Source organism: Spermophilus citellus (assembly GCF_964194105.1).
Source record: "Spermophilus citellus genome assembly, chromosome: 4".
Classification (NCBI taxonomy): domain Eukaryota; kingdom Metazoa; phylum Chordata; class Mammalia; order Rodentia; family Sciuridae; genus Spermophilus; species Spermophilus citellus.
In genome coordinates, this window is record NC_138185.1 from 23,239,057 (window position 1) to 23,257,971 (window position 18,915).

The following is an 18,915-nucleotide window of genomic DNA, read 5'->3' on the forward strand; positions in this document are numbered from 1 at the left end:
TTGAATTTCAGAGGAAAGGTCCTGATTGGCCTTATAATTTTTTTTTTTTTTTTTTTTTTTTTTAGAGAGAGAGAGAGAGAGAGAAGAGAGAGAGAATTTTATTATTTATTTTTTAGTTTTCGGCGGACACAACTTCTTTATTTGTATGTGGTGCTGAGGATCGAACCAGGGCCGCATGCATGCCAGGCGAGCGCGCGACCGCTTGAGCCACATCTCCAGCCCCTATTTCACCCTCTTAAAGTATACAGTTCATTGGGTTTTTTTTAAAAAAAATTTTGTAGTTATAGATGGACAGAATGACTTTGTTTATTTGTTTTCGTTATGTGGTGCTGAGGATTGAACCTAGTGTCTTATGCATGCTAGGCAAGGGCTCTGCCTCTGAGTTGCAGCCCCAGCCCAGCTTATTGGTTTTTTAGTGTGTTCACAAATACGTGCAATCATCACTACAGTCTTAGAACATTTTCATTACCTCAAAAAAGAAACTCCATATGTAGCCAGGAATGGTGGTACATGCTTATAATCCCAGCGGCTAGGGAGGCTAGAGGATCCTCCTGAGTCAGGAGGATCACGAGTTTAAAGCCAGCTTCAGCAATGGTCAAGAGCTAAGCAACTCAGACCCTGTCTCTAAATAAAATACAAAATAGGGCTGGGGATGTGGTTCAGTGGGTGAGTATCCCTGAGTTCAATCCCTAGGTCCCACCCCTGGCCTCCCGAAAAAAAAAAAAGAAACTCTGAATGTATTAGTTTTTGCTTCTCTGTCTCTCTTAACACCATCTGGCCGTGCCCTGGATACTGTGAATCTATTTTTTGTCTCTGTAATCCGTGTTCTGGACATTTCATATAGATGAAATCATGTAATGTCTAGTCTTCTGTTACTGGCTATTTTCACATAACATAGTGCTTTCAGGGTTCATCATGTTGAGGCATATGTCAATACCCATTTTCTTTTTATGGCCAAATAATATTCGATTACATGGATAAATTGTATTTAGTACATCTGTGTATCCAAAGATGGACAGTTGGGTTGTTTCTACCTTTTGACATTTTTGTTTTGGAGTGGGGAGGTACCAGGGAATTGGACTCAGGGGCATTCAACTATTGAGCCACATCCCCAGCCCTATTTTGTATTTCATTTAGAGATAGGATCTCACTGAGTTGCTTAGCACCTCGTTTTTGCTGTGGCTGACTTTGAGCTCATGATCCTACTGCCTCAGCTTCTATTAACCAATGTAATAAAATATAGATGTATTGTAAGTGTGCGCCAAAACTTGGCATTCAGAGACTTTTACTCATTGACCTAGTCCATCTTCCATTTGAAATAAACTTATTTTAAACATAGTAATCTGAGCAGTTGAGCATAATACGTCTTGCTGGGTGATTGTGATCTCTTTTGAAAAGCACTTATGTAGGATGCCTGGCCATCTTAAAGATCAGTACTTATTTTCTGTTGTTGCTTTCATTTCATGGTGGTCTCCTGACGACATAAGTCAAAATGAGGTAAAGCTTTGTATACTCCCCCCAAAAAAATTAAATAAAAATAAAACAGAAAACAAAAAAGGTCTTATTTACATTTATATACATGGATAGTATAGCATTATTTGCTTTGTTTTGTTTTACCTTTATTTTATTTATTTTTTATGTGTGATGAGGATTGAACCCAGTGCCTCACATGTGCCCTACCACTGAACCACAACCCCAGCCTCAGTGTAGCATTATATGTAATGATTGAAAAGTATCCAGCCAGGTGTGGTGGTGAATGCCTTAATCCCAGCAACTCAAGAAGCTGAGGTAGGAGGATCACAAGTTCAAGGCCAGTCTCAGCAATTTAGTGAGGCTCTAAGCAATTTAGTGAGACTCTGTCTCAAAAAATAAAAAGGGCTGGAGATGTGGCTCAGTGATAAAGTGCATCTAGATTCAATCCCCAGTACTACCACTACCACTATTACTACTACTGCTACTACTAATAATGTACATACCATAAAGTTAGCTTTTTAACTACTCTTTATTAGTTTCTAGTGTGTTCATGGAGTTGTGTGATCACCAGAACAATGTTTATTTTCTGTCTCTGTAGATTTGCCTATTATAGACAGTCTCATAAATAGCATCATACATTGTGACTTTCATGTCTGGCTTCCTTAACTTAGCATAACAGTTTTATTGAGATATAATTTACATACTATACAATTAACCCATTTAGAGTGGACCAGTGAATGTTTTTTAGTAAGTCTACAAAGTTATGCAACTATCACCACAATTTATTTTAAAACATGTTTACCACTCAAAAAAAAAAAAAAGAAAGAAACAGGGGGGCTGGGGTTGTAGCAGTGGTAGAGTGCTCACCTCATATGGGTGAGACACTGGGTTCGATCCTCAGCACCACATAAATATAAAATAAAGATATTGTGTCCACCTAAAACTAAAATAAATAAATAAATAATTTTTGGACTGAGGTTGTGGCTCAGTGGTAGAGCGCTTGCCTAGCATGTGTGAGGCACTGGGTTCGATTCTCAGTACCACATATAGATTAATAATTATATAAAGGTCCATCAACAACTAAAAAATATTAAAAAAAAAAAAAAAAGAAACACAGCATCCTTTGTCACATCCCATTTCCTCCTAAGTCCCCCATCCTTAGGCAACCACCAATCTGCTTACTTTCTGCCTGTATAGATTTGCCTATTTTTAACATTTCATATAAATGGAATCATATAATATATGATTTTTTGTGACTCAAGATTTATCTGTTACAGTATATATCAGTACTTTGTTCCCTTTTTTTTGGTACCAGGTATTGAGCCCAGGAGCATTCAACCACTGAACCACATTCCTACCCCTATTTTGCATTTTATTTAGAGACAGAGTCTCACTGAGTTGCTTAGCTCCTGACTGTTTCTGAGGCTGGCTTTGATCTTGCAATCCGCCTGCCTCAGCCTCCAAGCTGCTGGGATTACAGGCGTGCACCACCACACCCGGCTTCATTTATTTTTACTGTCAAGAAATAATCCCATAGTATGGATATACTATATTGTGTTTCATCAGTAGATGGGCATTTGGGTTGTTTCCACTTTTAGCTATTATTAATAATACTGCTTTGATTAGTAAAATTGCAATGAACACTGGAGTACAAGTGTTTCTGTGACCATATTTTAAAATTTCCTACTGAATTAGGTGTTTTTTTTTTAAATTCTCTTGGTATATATGTAGGAGTGGAGTTGCTGGGTCTTATGGAGGCTCTATTTAACTTTTGAGAACCTGCGAAACTTTTTTTTTTTAAAGGTGCTGCATTGGGCTGGGGATGTGGCTCAGGCGGTAGCGCGCTCGCCTGGCATGCGTGCGGCCCGGGTTCGATCCTCAGCACCACATACCAACAAAGATGTTGTGTCTGCCGAGAACTAAGAAATAAATATTAAAAAAATTCTCTAAAAAAAAAAAATAAAGGTGCTGCATTAGCCATTTGAATTTCAGGATCAGTTTTGTCAATTTCTGAAAAGAAGCCAGCCAGGGTTTTGATGGGCATCTCTTTGAATATGTAGGTCAATTTAAGGGAGGATATCTTTCAATTTTTAGATTATCTTTTGTTTCTTTAAAAAAAGTATATTTTCATTGCACAGTCTTGCACTTAATTTATTCCTAAGTTTCTTATTCTTTTTGATAAATGGAATCTTCTTTATTTTGTTTATTTTTATGTGGTGCTAAGAGTCAAACCCAGTGTTTCACATGTACTAGGCAAGCGCTGTACCACTGAGCTACGACTCCAGCCCTGGAATTTTATTATTATTATTATTATTTTTTTAAATGTTTATTTTTTAGTTGTAGTTGGATCTACCACGCGGCCTGCGCAGTGGTTTCATTAATGAGGTTCTGGCATTCAGTTAGTTAGAAGAGATCAAAATAAAACACACAGACAGTACCTTATTTTAATGCTAGGTCCAAGACGGCTCGCCTCTCTGTTTCCCTCCTCAAGCCGCTCAGCAGGGCAGCGAGGATTACTCTGGGCTAGCAGGAGAGAGAGAGAGCGAACACGCCGGGGATCAGCCTTTTATTTGGGGGAAACAAGAGATTTAGGGGAGAATTCCATCCAATGAAGGTTGAGGGGGGGCTGTACTCCAAGGTCAGGGTCAGTGATTGGGTCTCCAGGGTCAGTGGTTACGCACACCCCCACACGGATGGGCTCTCTCATCAGGAAAGGGTCGGGATAACTCCGACACAGCCAGAGTGCCTCAGGCCCTTAACGGGAGTCACCCAATCACGTGTCAGAATGGCTCCCCACAGTTGGACACAATATCTTTATTTTATTTATTTTTATGTGGTGCTGGGGATCAAACCCAGGGCCTTGAACGTGCTAGGGCAACACTCTACCACTGAGCCACAATCCCAGCCCCTTGAATTTTATTATTATTTTTAAAATTTATTTTATTTTTTATTGGTCCCTTTTAGTTGGAATTTTTTTTAACTTCAGTTTTGGTTTAATCATTGCTATAGTTGTATAGTTGTAGAAATCATGTTATTTATATGTATAGCTTATGTATCCCAAAAGTTTACAGAACTCTTATTTATTAGCTCTATAATTTTTTTTTTTTTTTAAGTGGACTCTCTTTAGAATTTTCTGTGTTCTGGGTTATAACACCTGCACATAGAGATAGTTTTGCTTTTTCCTTTCCAATTTGACCCCCCCCCCCTTTAAAAAAAAAACAACCTTTGCCCTGGTTAGAACCTTTATATAATAATATAAATAGAAGTAGTGAAAGTGGACATATTTTTGTTCTTTCTGTTTTCGGTGGGAAAGCACTCAGTCTTTGACCAGTAATATGAAATTAGCTGTGAACTTTTTTTTTTTGTAAATGCCCTTTATTAGGTTGAGGAAATTCCCTTCTATTCCTTATTGATTATAGTTTTTTTAATCATGAAAGTGTGTTGAATATTTTTCAAATGCTTTTCTGCATCTATTGAGAGATTGTGTGGGTTTTACCCTTTCTTCTGTTGATATGGTTACTAATTTTTTTATTCCCAAAGACTGGGTTCTATTTCCCTCTGGGAATTGTAGGAAACAATAAAAATACCAAGCACTGATTGAGCAGTGGAGACTTTTATTTTTGTCTAAGAATAGAAGAAATAGGAGATAAGCTCACAAATCACCTTCCTACCCCTTAAGGGTCTAGTGGGAAGTTTATAAATCTACAGTAAAAGAAACGAGGAGGAAGGGCAGGCTAATAAAGGGGAGGAATATTTATGTATTTTATTGTAATAAAGTTAAGAGATTTTTTGCTATCACTCTGGCCACCTTTTTAGATCCAACCAGTTTCAACCAGCTGTACCAAAGAGCAGTGTCTGCCCTTCAGGCATCCTGTCCTCAAAGACAAGCAAGATTAGGGAAAAGTAAAAATTATACAAGGCCACTCAGGCAATACAAGACTAGGATAGAGTAACAATATGGTGTATTATATTAATTGATTTTTATATGTTGGACCAACCTTGCCATTTGGGGGGTAAATCCCACTTTGTCATGGTGTATTAGCCTTTTTATATGTTGCTGAATTTGGTTTGCTAGTGTTTTTAGGATTTTTTATGTGTGTACATTTTTTTTTAAAATTTCAAATTATGTAAGTTTGTGAACAATCCTAAGATATTTATTTTATTTTTTTCAATATTTATTTTTTTGTTGTAGTTGGACATAATACCTTTATTTTACTTATTTTTATGTGGTGCTGAGGATTGAACCCACGGCCTCAAATGTGCTGGGCGAACGCTCTACCACTGAGCCACAACCCCAGCCCCGTGTGTACATTTGTAAGAGATATTGGTCTGTGGTTTTATGATATCTTTGTTTGACTTTGGTATCTGGGTAATTCTGGCCTCATAGAATGAGTTGGAAAGTGTTCCTTGCTCTGCTGTGATTTGGAAGAGTTTATGAAAAATTGATAATAATTCTTCTTTAAATATTTTGAATAGTTTACCAGTGAAGCTGCTTGGGCTTCTGCATTTCTTGTATCCTTGATCACTGATTCCTTTGCTTTACTTTTTATAGGACTATTAAGATATTCTGTTTCTTCTTGAACCAATTTTTTTGTAGGAATTTGTCTATTTTATCTAGATCATCTAATATATTGGCATGTAGTTTTCCCTGTTATTTTCCATTCTCTCTTTCACTAGTTTCCATTCTGATACCTATTTCCTTCTCTTTCCTTGCTTTGAGTTTAGTTTGTTCCTCTCTTCCCAGTGTCCTAAGGTAGAAGATTGATTGTTGATTTGAAGTAATTTTTTAAAGATTGTCATTAGCTATAAATTTCCCTGTAAGCATTGCTTATGTATAAGTTTTGGTTTATTCATGTATCTCAGATACTTTTAAATTTCCCTTCTGATTATTTTTTAATCTTATTATTTAGGACAACTTTTGAATTATCCACATATTGATGAATTTCCCATATTTCTTTCTCATTTTTAATTTCATTGTGACCAGAGAACATAATTTGTACATGATTTTATTCTGAAGAATGTTCTGTGTGTACTTGAGTAGAGGTATTCTGCTGTTGCTGCGTGGAGTATTCTAAAGATGTCTTTTTTTAAAAATTTTTTTATTTTATTTTTTTATTGGTTGTTCACAACATTACAAAGCTCTTGACATATCATATTTCTTACATTAGATTGAAGTGGGTTATGGACTCCCAATTTTACCCCAAATGCAGATTGCAGAATCACGTCGGTTACACATCCACATTTTTACATACTGCCATATTAGTGACTGTTGTATTCTGCTACCTTTCCTATCCCCTACTATCCCCCCCTCCCCTTCCCTCACATCTTCTCTCTCTACCCCATCTACTGTAATTCATTTCTCTCCTTGTTAATTTTCCCATTCCCCTCACAACCTCTTATATGTAATTTTGTATAGCAATGAGGGTCTCCCTTCATTTCCATGCAATTTCCCTTTTCTCTCTCTTTCCCTCCCATCTCATGTCTCTGTTTAAAGTTAATCTTTTCTTCCTGCTCTTCCTCCCTACTCTGTTCATAGTTGCTCTCATTATATCAAAGAAGACATTTGGTATTTGTTTTTTAGGGATTGGCTAGCTTCACTAAGCATAATCTGCTCTAGTGCCATCCATTTCCCTGAATTTGTCATTTTTTATTGCTGCATAGTACTCCATTGTGTATAGATGCCACATTTTTTTTATCCATTCATCTATTGAAGGGCATCTGGGTTGGTTCCACAGTCTAGCTATTGTGAATTGTGCTGCTATGAACATCGATGTGGCAGTATCCCTGTAGCATGCTCTTTTAAGGTCTTCAGGGAATAGTCCAAGAAGGGCAATAGCAGGGTCAAATGGTGGTTCCATTCCCAGCTTTCCCAGGAATCTCCATACTGCTTTCCAAATTGGCCGCACCAATTTGCAGTCCCACCAACAATGTACAAGTGTACCCTTTTCTCCACATCCTCGCCAGCACTTGTTGTTGTTTGACTTCATAGTGGCTGCCAATCTTACTGGAGTGAGATGGTATCTTAGGGTGGTTTTGATTTGCACTTCTCTGACTGCTAGAGATGGAGAGCATTTTTTCATGTACTTGTTGATTGATTGTATATCCTCCTCTGAGAAGTGTCTGTTCAGGTCCTTGGCCCATTTGTTGATTGGGTTATTTGTTATCTTATTGTCTAATTTTTTGAGTTCCTAAAGATGTCTTTTATTCCTAGATGATTTGTGGTGTTCAAATCTTCATTTCTTTACTGCTTTTCTGCCTAGTTGTTTATTCATTATTGAAAACAGAGTATTAAAGTATTGATTTAGTCAGCTTTTTCGCTGCTGTGATGAAAGGACCTGACCAGAACAATTTTAGAAGAAGAAAAGTTTATTTGGAGGCTCATGGTTTCAGAGGTCTCAGTCCATAGGCAGCAGATGCCATTCCTCGGGGCTCAAGGTGAGGCTGAATATGGCAGAAGAGTGTGGAGGAGGGAAGTGGTTCACATGATGATCAGGAAGTAGAGAAACTCCACTCACCAGATAACAAATGTATGCCCCAAAGCCACACACCCAGTGCTCCACCCCCTCCCCACCTACCTTCAGCTGCTGTTCAGTTAATCCCATCAGGTGATTAACTCACCAATTGGGTTAATGCTCATAACCCAATCATTTCTTCTCTGAACCTTCTTGCATTGTTTCATGTGTGAGCTTTTGGGGGACACCTCCCATCCAGACCATAACAAGTATCCACCTGGCTTTGTTTTGTTTTGTTGTTTGGTATTGGGAATTAAATCCAGGGTTTATTTTTTTTTACCACTTACCCACACCTTCAGCCCTTTTTATTTTTTATTTTGGGACGTGTCTTGCTAAATTGCTTAGAGCCTCACTAAGTTACTGAGGCTGGCCTCAAACTTGCAACCCTCCTGCCTCAGCCTCCAGAGTTGCTGGGATTACAGGTGTGCACCACTACGGCTAGCTCCACCTGTAATATCTGAATTGTCTCTTTGTTTTAATTCTGTTAGCTTTTGCTTCTGTACTTTGGGGCTCTACTATTATGTGCGTGTATATTTATAATATTTATATCTTCTTGATGGATTAACCCTTTTATCAGTTATAAATTATTTTTCAACAGAATGGATTTTTAAATACACATTTATTTTAAATTTTAAGCAAAATTGCATGCTCTGTTAAAAGTGTGTAAAATGAAAAATACATGCATATCATCCATAGTCCCTGGTAAAAAATCAGTGCCAATAATTTATGGTATATCTTTTGAGACCTTTTTAATAAACATACACATGAGTGTTCTTTAACTAAAAGAAGAGTCATGGTAATAAAAAAGTTCCGTAGCTTTTCAAATATTAAGCAACATTGAATCACAGAGATTACCTTAATCTAACTTACTCATTTATAAAAATGAGAAAGGTAAGGCTCAAATAGGGGCACTGGCATGCTCAAGTTTACATGGAAAATAAGTGGCTGAACTGGGACTAGAACCCAGGTTTTCTGACTCTGACAATAATGCTTCTTCCACTGAATCTCACCGTCTCCTGGCACAAGATTTTGTAGTACTGTGAGAGCTACTCAGGGCATGAGTTGTGGTAACAAAGATTGTTTTATAGTTTGTGCTTTGAATTAATTTTTAAGATTTTTTATTCCTTTTGTTGTTTTTGTTTTTAAATAGCTTCTTGTAGAAATTCTTATGAGGCCTACAATCTCTATCCGGGGACAGAAACTAAAAAGTAAGTATATTCATCAGGCCCTGTTCCTCATTTCCCAATGTGCCAGTATGATGGCATTTCCTTTGGATTGCTATTCTTTCTCTTCCTGTTAATAGTGAGAACATGCCTTATTAATTCAGCTGCAGTTGCTCTCTCCATCCCCAACTAAGCAACACTCTTCCTTCATTCCACACTGGATAGAAATATAGACCTGGCACTTTCAAAACCAAAACAGAAAGCATGAAAATCAAGGGGCTAAAATAATTGCATTTTTAAATTTTTTTGTACCAGGGATTGAATGCAGGGGCACTTAACCTCTGAGCCACATCTCTGGCCCTTTTTATTTTTTTTTTTTATTTTGAGGCAGAGTCTCACTAAGTTGCTTAGGGCCTTGCCAAGTTGCTGAGCTTGGTTTTGAGTTTGCAATCTTCTTGCCTCAGCCTCCTGAGCCGCTATAAACTTTTTAGTAGTTGTTTGATCCAACTTTATGTGTTTTTTTTTTAAATTCTTATTTCATGTATATAGCTAACCTAGAGTAAGGAATAACCTGATAATATCACTTTATTTACATTTTTGAAAAATCTATGACCTATTAGATTTTTGTTATAAAGGTCATACATGCTTTTTGTAAAAAGTTTAGTCATTACCACAGCACATATGATTAAAAGTTTTTTGGTAGTGTCTAATTTTTTAAGCTGGGTGGTGTGTATGTGAGTATTTTTCTTTTATTATTTGTGGCTTATACATGTTACAGATGTTCTTTTTAGGTATTCAGTATTTAATTTCAAAAAAGTAAGTGTACTACATTTTAAAAGCCAGAGATGACTTCAACTAACATTTGATGAATGCCCTTCTATAAGCATTCATCAAATGTTTTTTAATTTTTTGAAGAATTTACACTTAACATAAGCCCTCATTTGTGCAGTAGTGGTTAAGAAAATTCCTATTCATCTTTAATGTCTTTGTGTTGTACACTAATTCCTTCGTGTTCTCTATCTTGACAGCAAGTAGAATCTTATAAGTACTTGGTGGTGCATTTGTTTATTTTCCTCTTCTTCCCACTAGATTTATGAGGGCTGAAAATTTGTCTCTCCTTTTTTTTTTTTGGCTACCACTATCTGTTTTAGAGTAGGTGCTAAATGAATACTTGGTGAATGCATGAATTACAACTCTTTTAAACTGGAAAGCCTAGAAATATTGAGATAGGTTGGTCTGGTGTTCCACCCTGCTCAGAAGTAACTAAATAAATAAAGCAAAAAGGCTTAAATGGGTTGAGAGGTAGTGATGAGAGATACAGAGCACCTGCATTGTCTCAAGATCTATGTGGCAACCTATCTAGTCAAGCCAGCTTAGCAGAACTGCTCATTGGAATCGCAGGGAGAATATATGGCAGCATAGGGGAGAATTAAGACAGTTAAAAAAAAATAGAAGCAATGGCAGACAAAACACTTTTGTTTGTGTGTCAGACTTAATTTTTATGACCCCAAAACCCAGAGATAATAAAACTAAGTTTACTTTTTTGTGCTACTCTCTTGTTCTGTTCACAGAGAAATACTGAGTTCATTGGAATCAGTAGTAGGTCAGAAACGAAAAGCTATTTGCCCAACATAATTAACAACAATAAAAAAATAAACAAAACACTCAGTTGGTGAATCTTTAATAAAAAGTGGTATCCTTGTTTGCTGCTAGCAGAACTTCCAATGGAAATTTATTATAAGCAATTAAGATGCTTATACTTTGGATTCTAGTACTCCTTTTGAAAATGTATCTTGAGGAGAAAATTCAACCCAGGCTTAAAGAGGCTACACACATATATTAAGTTGCTTATTTATATATAGTCTATTTAAATAGCAAAACCCTCCTCAAAATTCTGGCTTTTTCTAAACAAGACACGAAGGGAAAATGGCTTCATTGAGTGATGGCACCACAGAAAATGAAATGCAAAGAATGTGGTGCAGTAATAAAATGACTGCTATATCAAACCAGAAAGCAATATACAAATTGGTTTTTAGGTTCTGATGGGTACTGTGAAAATCTTTGATAGATAGATTTTTGATAGACTGGAAGGAGATATACTGAAAGAAGTAATCACCTTGGAGAGAATTATTACAGTTCTTATATTCAAAAAGCATAATAATGTTATACTGTCCTTTAAGCAAGAAAAATAACCAATTATTGTGCCTTCCCTTTCAGTAAGTGATGAGATGTCCAAGGACTGCCTGAGCATCCTGTATAATACCTGTGTCTGTGTAAGTACCCCTGCCAATGGGGCACCATTTATCTCCCTACCACATCTTCAGTGGTTAACAAGGGAACATGTGAATGGAGGTGCAGACACAGGAACTGTCTTCAGACATTTGAGAGAATTGGATTTATTTTATGTGTGCCTCAGTACCAGGATCAACAAATAGAAATATTGGGGAGGCAGAATTTTGAAGTAGTTCTTTTAGCTCTGAGTGAAATCACTCACACTAGTCACCAGTTTCTGTTGCAAATCATGTTTGTTCTCTAAATTTGGGGCTTAGACTTGCCTGGCCAACTGAGGCCACTGCTCCTGCTTTTCTCTCATTCTCAGCTTTAGAGTGGCTTTCCGTAGTGTTGTCTGAGGGTCAGAGGCTTTTTGATGCATGGCAGGAGAGTTTGCAGCTGTTCCCCACAGTTAATACACGATGTCCTAGATTTATTGGGGTACCAGTTTTCCAACGTGGGATTGCTTTCCAGCACCTGGAAGGAAGGCCATGCTCTTTATATTTTATGGTCACAACCTATTTACAATCCTGCTTTTTCTTCCCTTTCCCTGTGACAGACGGAAGGAGTTACAAAGCGTTTGGCAGAAAAGAATGATTTTGTGATCTTCCTGTTTACACTGATGACAAGTAAGAAGACATTCTTACAAACAGCAACCCTCATTGAAGATATTTTGGGTGTTAAAAAGGTGAGCTATGTCCTCTAGCAGGTGACTAAACAGATGGGGGAGCATATATCAGATCATCAGATTCTCAAACCTGAATGTGGCAGAGTTCCTTCAAAAGAAATTCTTTCATATTCATAGTGTTAAATTATTTTTGATGTTACTTAGGTATATTCAAGTATAAAACTAGGTTATGCTGCTAATATCAGTGAGCCTTTTATGACTGTGAAACCTATATATAAATTGGAATCACACTAAATAAGAAACTCAAAACTTCAAATTGACTTTGTGAATTTAGTGTGATGGCCAGTGTTTCTTTGCTAAGATAAAATTGCCCCTCAATAATTATCATGGTACATGTTCTTTTTTGCATATTTATACAGTTATACGCTGTGTGGTAACTCTACTTTAGAACCAGTTCTATGTATTTGAATCTGCTGTGAAACCTTTATTCATTAGAGTGTGTTTCCCCTGGTGATAATGTTTGGCCTTTGCTTAGTAAGTCCACCTCAATTTTTTTTAGATGCCTTCAATGATTGAGGTTGGTTAATTGCTACTAACATAAGACACAAAAATGTAAGCACTGAAATCCTGTGATTTGGTTATAAGGTGGACATTCAGATTATCCATAGTTTGTTTGTTTTGTGTTTTTATATTCAGCATCTGAGTGCAGTGGATCCTACCTCTCATCTTAGCTACTTGGAAGGCTGAGGCAGAAGAATCACAAGTTCTAGGCTATCCTGGACAACTTAGTGAGACCCTAATTCTAAATAAAATACAAAGGTCTGGGGATGTAGCCCAGTGTTAGATTGTTTTTGAATTCAATCCTCAGTACCATAAAAAAATTAAAAATTAATTAAATTTAAAAATTGTGATCCAGATAAAGGCATTAAATTTAAAATTTCTCATCAAAAAGTCATAGGATACCCCCCACCCCACCCCTAAGACCTTGTTAGAGACTCACTATTAGAATTTTGGTGTAGTCCTTGTTAGCTTACTTCCCCAGTCCTTATCTGTTCTGAGCTTCTGTAGAGGTTTCTGGTTGGTAGATTTCTGCCCCTTAATTGCTGAGCGGGCTCCTTAAGGTTGCTATTGCAGGGAGTAGGGTACTCATGTGCATCATGGTTACCCAAGCTCTCATTTCTGTCTTTCTGCTATGCTTTTCTGAGGACTTGCTTGTCATTTCGCAGGCAGAAGTAGCACAAGTGACCCATTGTCTCTAGGAACACATTGGGGATGTGTACAGGCCCGAAACAGGCCCTTTGTGCCCTTTGATAAAAAGGCTTTGTTATTTTCCCAGTTATTGTGTTCTCTAGCTAGTGTGTGAGAGGGGCCTTCATGGCAGAAACTCCAGACTCTTTGGCAATCTCAGCATAGGAGGCAGTGATGGCTCCTTCATGACTTTTCCCACCTCATCCCTTGTGCCCTCTTATTCATTTCTGTGTTGCCAAAAATGATGATGGATTCTATTATACTTGATGGGTATCTTGGCAAGTTTGCAAGGGGAATAGGCACCAAAAGAAAAGTGGGAAACTCAAAACCACAGACGGGAAGATATAATTGCAATTCATGCAATAAACAAAGGATTGGTATTCAGAATTTATCAAGAATTCTTACAAATCAGCCTGAAAAAGACAAGTAGCCTAGTTGAAAAATAAACAATGATATGAACAAATATCTCACAGAAGAGGAACAAGTAGGCCATAAATGAGAGAGACAATGATTAACTTCATTGATAAACATGGAAATGCAAATCCTATACTATAATGAGGGACAGAGAGAGGTAATGTTGGTGAAAATGTATATCCGTGGAAACTCTTATCTGCTGCTAATTTTTTTTTTTTACATTAGAAGAATTTATTTATATTTTTTTGTTTTGTTTTATATTTGAACATGCACCTAAAGAAGCTCTATTCAGAGGGCTAAAGCATTAGCATTTTGCTCTGGGTTACTTGTAACCTGTGCCTGAACATACTGTGGGAAAGCTTAGTCTCAGAACAGTGATTCCTAGAGATGAGAGTTCTAGATTGAACTTAGAAGAGTTATGAAATTAGTGGGTTTACCAACTAAATAGAAAAGATCAAAGTGTGCCATGCAAGGGTATTGTCTGAAGATTTTTTTTTCATATTTATGTATTCCCACATGTGTATTTATTAGGATGTGATGGAAAATATAATCTTATTCCTGGTTATTGTCAAAAGAGTTGGGAAACTACTGCCCTAGAAAAACTTATGTTACTTATGTGCACCAAGTAACATATGAGAACATTTGTAGCATCATTATTTCAAAACAGAACCTAAAAGAAAGTCAGTGATCCATGTCTCTTTATACAATGGAATATTATAAAGTATTATAAGTGAATGAACAATTGCTATAGGCAACAATATAACTGAGTAATGGAAATGATTGATAGAAGCAAGTGGTAGAAGACTATAAATAATATTTGATTTTTATAAAGCTCAAAAACAAGGGTTTGGGGTTGTGCCTCAGTGGTAAAGTGCTTGCCTAGCACATGTGAGGCACTGGGTTTGATCCTCAGCACCACAAAAATAAATGAATAAATGAACAAACAAATAAATAAATAAAGGTGTTGTGTCCATCTACAACTAAAATAATAATAAAACATCTGACATAAGCAGAGAGATATAACAGGAAAGGCATATAGAGTATGCCTTTTTAAAATTTCAGAACATATTGTCTGTATCAAATATTAAATAAAAATTGTAAAAAGAAGTAGGGCTTGGGACTGATATAACAGTGTTAGAGGAACTAAAGAGCTGAAAGCCATGGTTTCCAATAATAAGACTAGCTAACATTTGTGTTTAATGACTGGAGAAAGGAGACAAAGGTGAAAGCAGCTGCTTTCAATGCTCCCTCCACAGCAGATTCCTCTCCTCCTATATCTCCAGAAATAGAGGGCAGTGGGATTCATGAAAACATTCAGTAATCATTAGCATGTTTACTGATTTCCTTCACTGCTGTGTCTTATGCATTAGAGCTCTAGGAAAAGGTAAAATATGCCCTTCCCTCAAGGTAATGTCACAATTATTTGGGAAATAGATGCAGAAACAAATAATTACAAGTCTGTGTTATGTGCAGTGCTAGAGAAATTCTTGATCTAGTGGAAGTTTAGTAAATCAATAGGATGAAGGATAGTAGGTATTGCCTGAGGAAAACAAGACCCATTTAAAACAAGGAAAGCTCACGTAGTATAAACATTTGCAGATTTTTTTTTTTTTTGTCAGTACTAGGAGTTGAATGCAGTGACACTCTACCACTGAGCAGCCCTTTTTTAAAAAAAAAAATTTTGTGAGAAAGAATCTGAACTAAATTGCCCAGACTGGCTTTGCACTTGTGATCCTCCTGCCTCAGCCACCCAAGTAGTTGGGATTTAGCCTGGCAGGTTTTTTTTTTTTTTTAAACATTTACAGTTTAAGAAAGAAAAAAAGAAAAATAATTTAACTAAATATGAAGCATTTAAAAAAATTCAGACTCATTCATAATAAAAACTAGTATTTTAGTCAACTTTTTGTTAGTATAATGATATACTGGACACAGACTACTTATGAAGAAAAAGAGGCTTATTTAGTTCACAGTTATGGAAATTGAAAGTCCAGAGAGCGTTGCACAGGGTCTGTGGCAAGGGCTGCCCCTAAGCGAATCGCCTTAGGGCACAAGTAGCAATGTATGAGGATGTGCAAGGGAGCAAGAAGATTACATTTTGAGGTAGGAAACAGAGACTGGTTGAGACCTTTTATAACAACCCTTTCCCAAGAACTACCAAAGAGTCCCAGGAGAAATACCTTCTGAAGGCACACTCCCAGTGTCATGAGGACCTCCTAATAGTCCCCACTTCTTAAAGGTTCTACCACCTTCTAATAGGACCATCCTGGAGATCAAGTTCTCAGTATATAAACCTTTGGTGAGGCACAAATCATAATCAAACTGCAGCAACTGTGGCTGGGGTTGAGGCTCAGTGGTAGAGTACTTGCCTAACATGTGAAGCACTGGGTTCTATTCTCAGCACCACATAAAAATAAATAAAATAAAGGTATTTTGCCCATCTACAACTAAAAACAAAAGCAAAACTGCAGCAGCTAGAGGTAGTAGGCTATCTATTAAAACTTATAAGTAAACATTAATCTTGTAACTTTGAAAATATTTAAAGTCAAGAAAAAAATGAGAATAACTGCTTTTTTGTGCTCTATGTAAATGGATATATATACATGTACACAAGGAATACCTGTAGGAATGTTCATTGTAACATTGTATCATAGTGAAAAGTTGTACTTACCTAAATATATAAAAAGAACATTTAAATTGTGGAATAAAGTGAAGAAAAATAGTTGAATCAAAGCTATTTGGATCAGAGTAGATAAACTCAGTGTTGAGTCAAAAGTAAGGTATAGTATTATAATCACACTGTGCATGGAGGTCAGTAGCATATAGTTTAATGAAAATATTTATAAGACTAAAAGTGTGGGGCTGGGATTGTCGCTCAGTGGTAGAGCGCTTGCCTAGCACATGGCGAGGCCCTGAGTTCGATTCTCAGCACCACATAAAAATAAATAAGTAAATAAAGATATTGTATCCAACTACAACTAAAAAATAAATATTAAAAAAGAAGAAAAGTGTGCTCTGGGAATAACAAACACAAAGTTCAAAGCAATTGTTACTGGGGCTACAGATATAGCTTAGTGGTAGAGCACTTGCCTAGCATGTGTAAGGCCCTGGGTTCAATCCCTAGTTTAAAAAAAAGAAAGAAAAAAAATAATTTGAAATGTTATTTCTTAAAAAGGAAAAAATCTAAGCCAGGTATTGTGGCTCAGGTACAGATCCCAGATACTCAGGAGGCTAAGGAAGGAGGATCACAAGTTTGAGATCAGCCTTGGCAACTTAGTGAGACCCTGTCTCAAAAATAAAAATAAATAAAAGGGACTGTGGATATAGCTCAGTGGTGGAATGCTTGCTTAGCATGCGTGAGGCCCTGGGTACAATCCCTAGTTTAAAAAAAAAAAAAAGTTTATAGCAAAAGTAGTGATTTATGATTTATATAATATGAGTGGCAGGACTGGTTTGTTTTTGTTTGTTTGTTTTTTGTTTTTAAATAAGCAAAAATGCTTCACAAGAGCAGAAGTGGAGAATAGGAACTGTGGTACTCAAAAGGATAAATTTAACCCTTGGACCAATCCTAGGAGGTTGGTTTGTCTCATTTTATAGATACCAAGGAAAGATGAGAGATACATAATTTACTTAACTCGCACAACTGCAAATTGTAGAGCTGGAATTTGACTGAGTGGTCACATTATTGAGTCCCATTTTGGAGGGAATGTACAGGGGCACATAACAATAATCTGGCACTGAGCATGGGAATTGTTTTATTTGTATCTTCTATAGGAAATGATCCGACTAGATGAAGTTCCCAACCTGAGTTCATTAGTATCCAATTTTGATCAGCAACAGCTTGCTAATTTCTGCCGGATTCTGGCTGTCACCATTTCAGAGATGGATACAGGGAATGATGACAAGCACACACTTCTTGCCAAAAATGCTCAGCACAAGAAGAGTTTGAGCTTGGGGCCTTCTGCAGCTGAAATCAACCAAGGTAAAGTCTCCAACTTCTCAGAATTTTGAGATTGTAGCTTTGAGACCTTACCTAACTCATCTAGCTCTTTTAGTATCTCTAGAGATTAATGTGTGAGGCCTGTGATAATCCACTTAAAGTATGGAAATTTACACTTGTCTGTGTTTACCTCAAAAAAACCCCACTGTTTATCAAAATTACAAATATTTATACCTTTTGACCTACTAAGCCTCTTCTAAACCTTTATCTTATGGATATATTCAAAGTTATTCATCACAATGTTGTAATAACAAAAGTCTTGCCCAGTGCCGTGGCACTGGCCTGTAATTCCATCAGCTCAGGAGGCTGAGGCAGGAGGATCATGAGTTAAAAGCCAGCCTCAGCAATTTAGCAAGACCCTGTCTCTAAATAAAATATAAAAAAGGGCTGGGGATGTGGCTCAGTGGTTAGTGTCCCTGGGTTCAATCCCCAGTACCAAAACAATTAAAAATCTAGAAACAACCCAAATGTTCATCAGTAAGAGACTACTTGATTTATATAATATTTATATAATAGAAAATTGTATAGCTTTAAAAAAGTGAAGATCTCTATGTACTAGCATAGAAAAATCTCTAAGATGTATTAATGATAAGGAAAATGCTTAACAGTATGTATAATATAATACTTTTGTATTAGGCAGGGAGGGAGACTAAGGCTACATATTTATTTGCTTACATATGGTATACATAAAGAAACTAAAAGGATGCATAAGAAACCTGAAGTGGTTCCCTGCTAGGAAGTGGCTGATAATGGTGGACAGTGTCAGCATTGGCAATGGGACTTAGTATATACTTACATATGTTTGATTTAGAACTATGTGGGTATGCTAATTATTATTATTTTTTTAATAAACCACTATTCTAACCAATATACCCCACAAATTTCTTTTTAGTAGCAAAATAACTCTATTCTATTGATAATGTATTATTCTGGTCTAAGAAGGTTTTGGGGAAACTGGGTATACATCTGGCTGTAAAATATAGATGATATATTTTTTAACTGTCTTTACAGTTCCTTTGAAAGCATTATGTTAAATGAAATAAGTCAACTCATAAAGTCAAGGGTTGTATGTTTTCTCTCATGTGGAAGCTAAAGAGAAAAATAAAAAATACGTGTTGGGGAGGGGGTATCTCATAAAAATAGTGGAGACCAGTATAATAGATGAAGGGAACCAGAGGGGAGGGAAGAGGAGAGAGAAAGAGGAGATAC

The 18,915-nt window shown here is 36.7% G+C and overlaps 1 protein-coding gene across 2 annotated transcripts in view; it reads left to right on the forward strand.

Annotated features, from left to right (window-relative positions):
- The window catches only part of TRPC4AP (transient receptor potential cation channel subfamily C member 4 associated protein), a gene marked incomplete at its 3' end in the record, with an annotated part of 78,464 nt that overhangs the window by 22,695 nt on the left and 36,854 nt on the right, over nt 1-18,915 (forward strand). For both annotated transcript variants that reach the window (XM_081289230.1, XM_081289231.1), the window contains exons 4-7: nt 9,136-9,193; nt 11,366-11,421; nt 11,979-12,107; nt 17,481-17,688. In XM_081289230.1, coding sequence (XP_081145356.1) covers nt 9,136-9,193; nt 11,366-11,421; nt 11,979-12,107; nt 17,481-17,688 — 451 coding nt within the window. The remainder of the gene's footprint in view (nt 1-9,135; nt 9,194-11,365; nt 11,422-11,978; nt 12,108-17,480; nt 17,689-18,915) is intronic.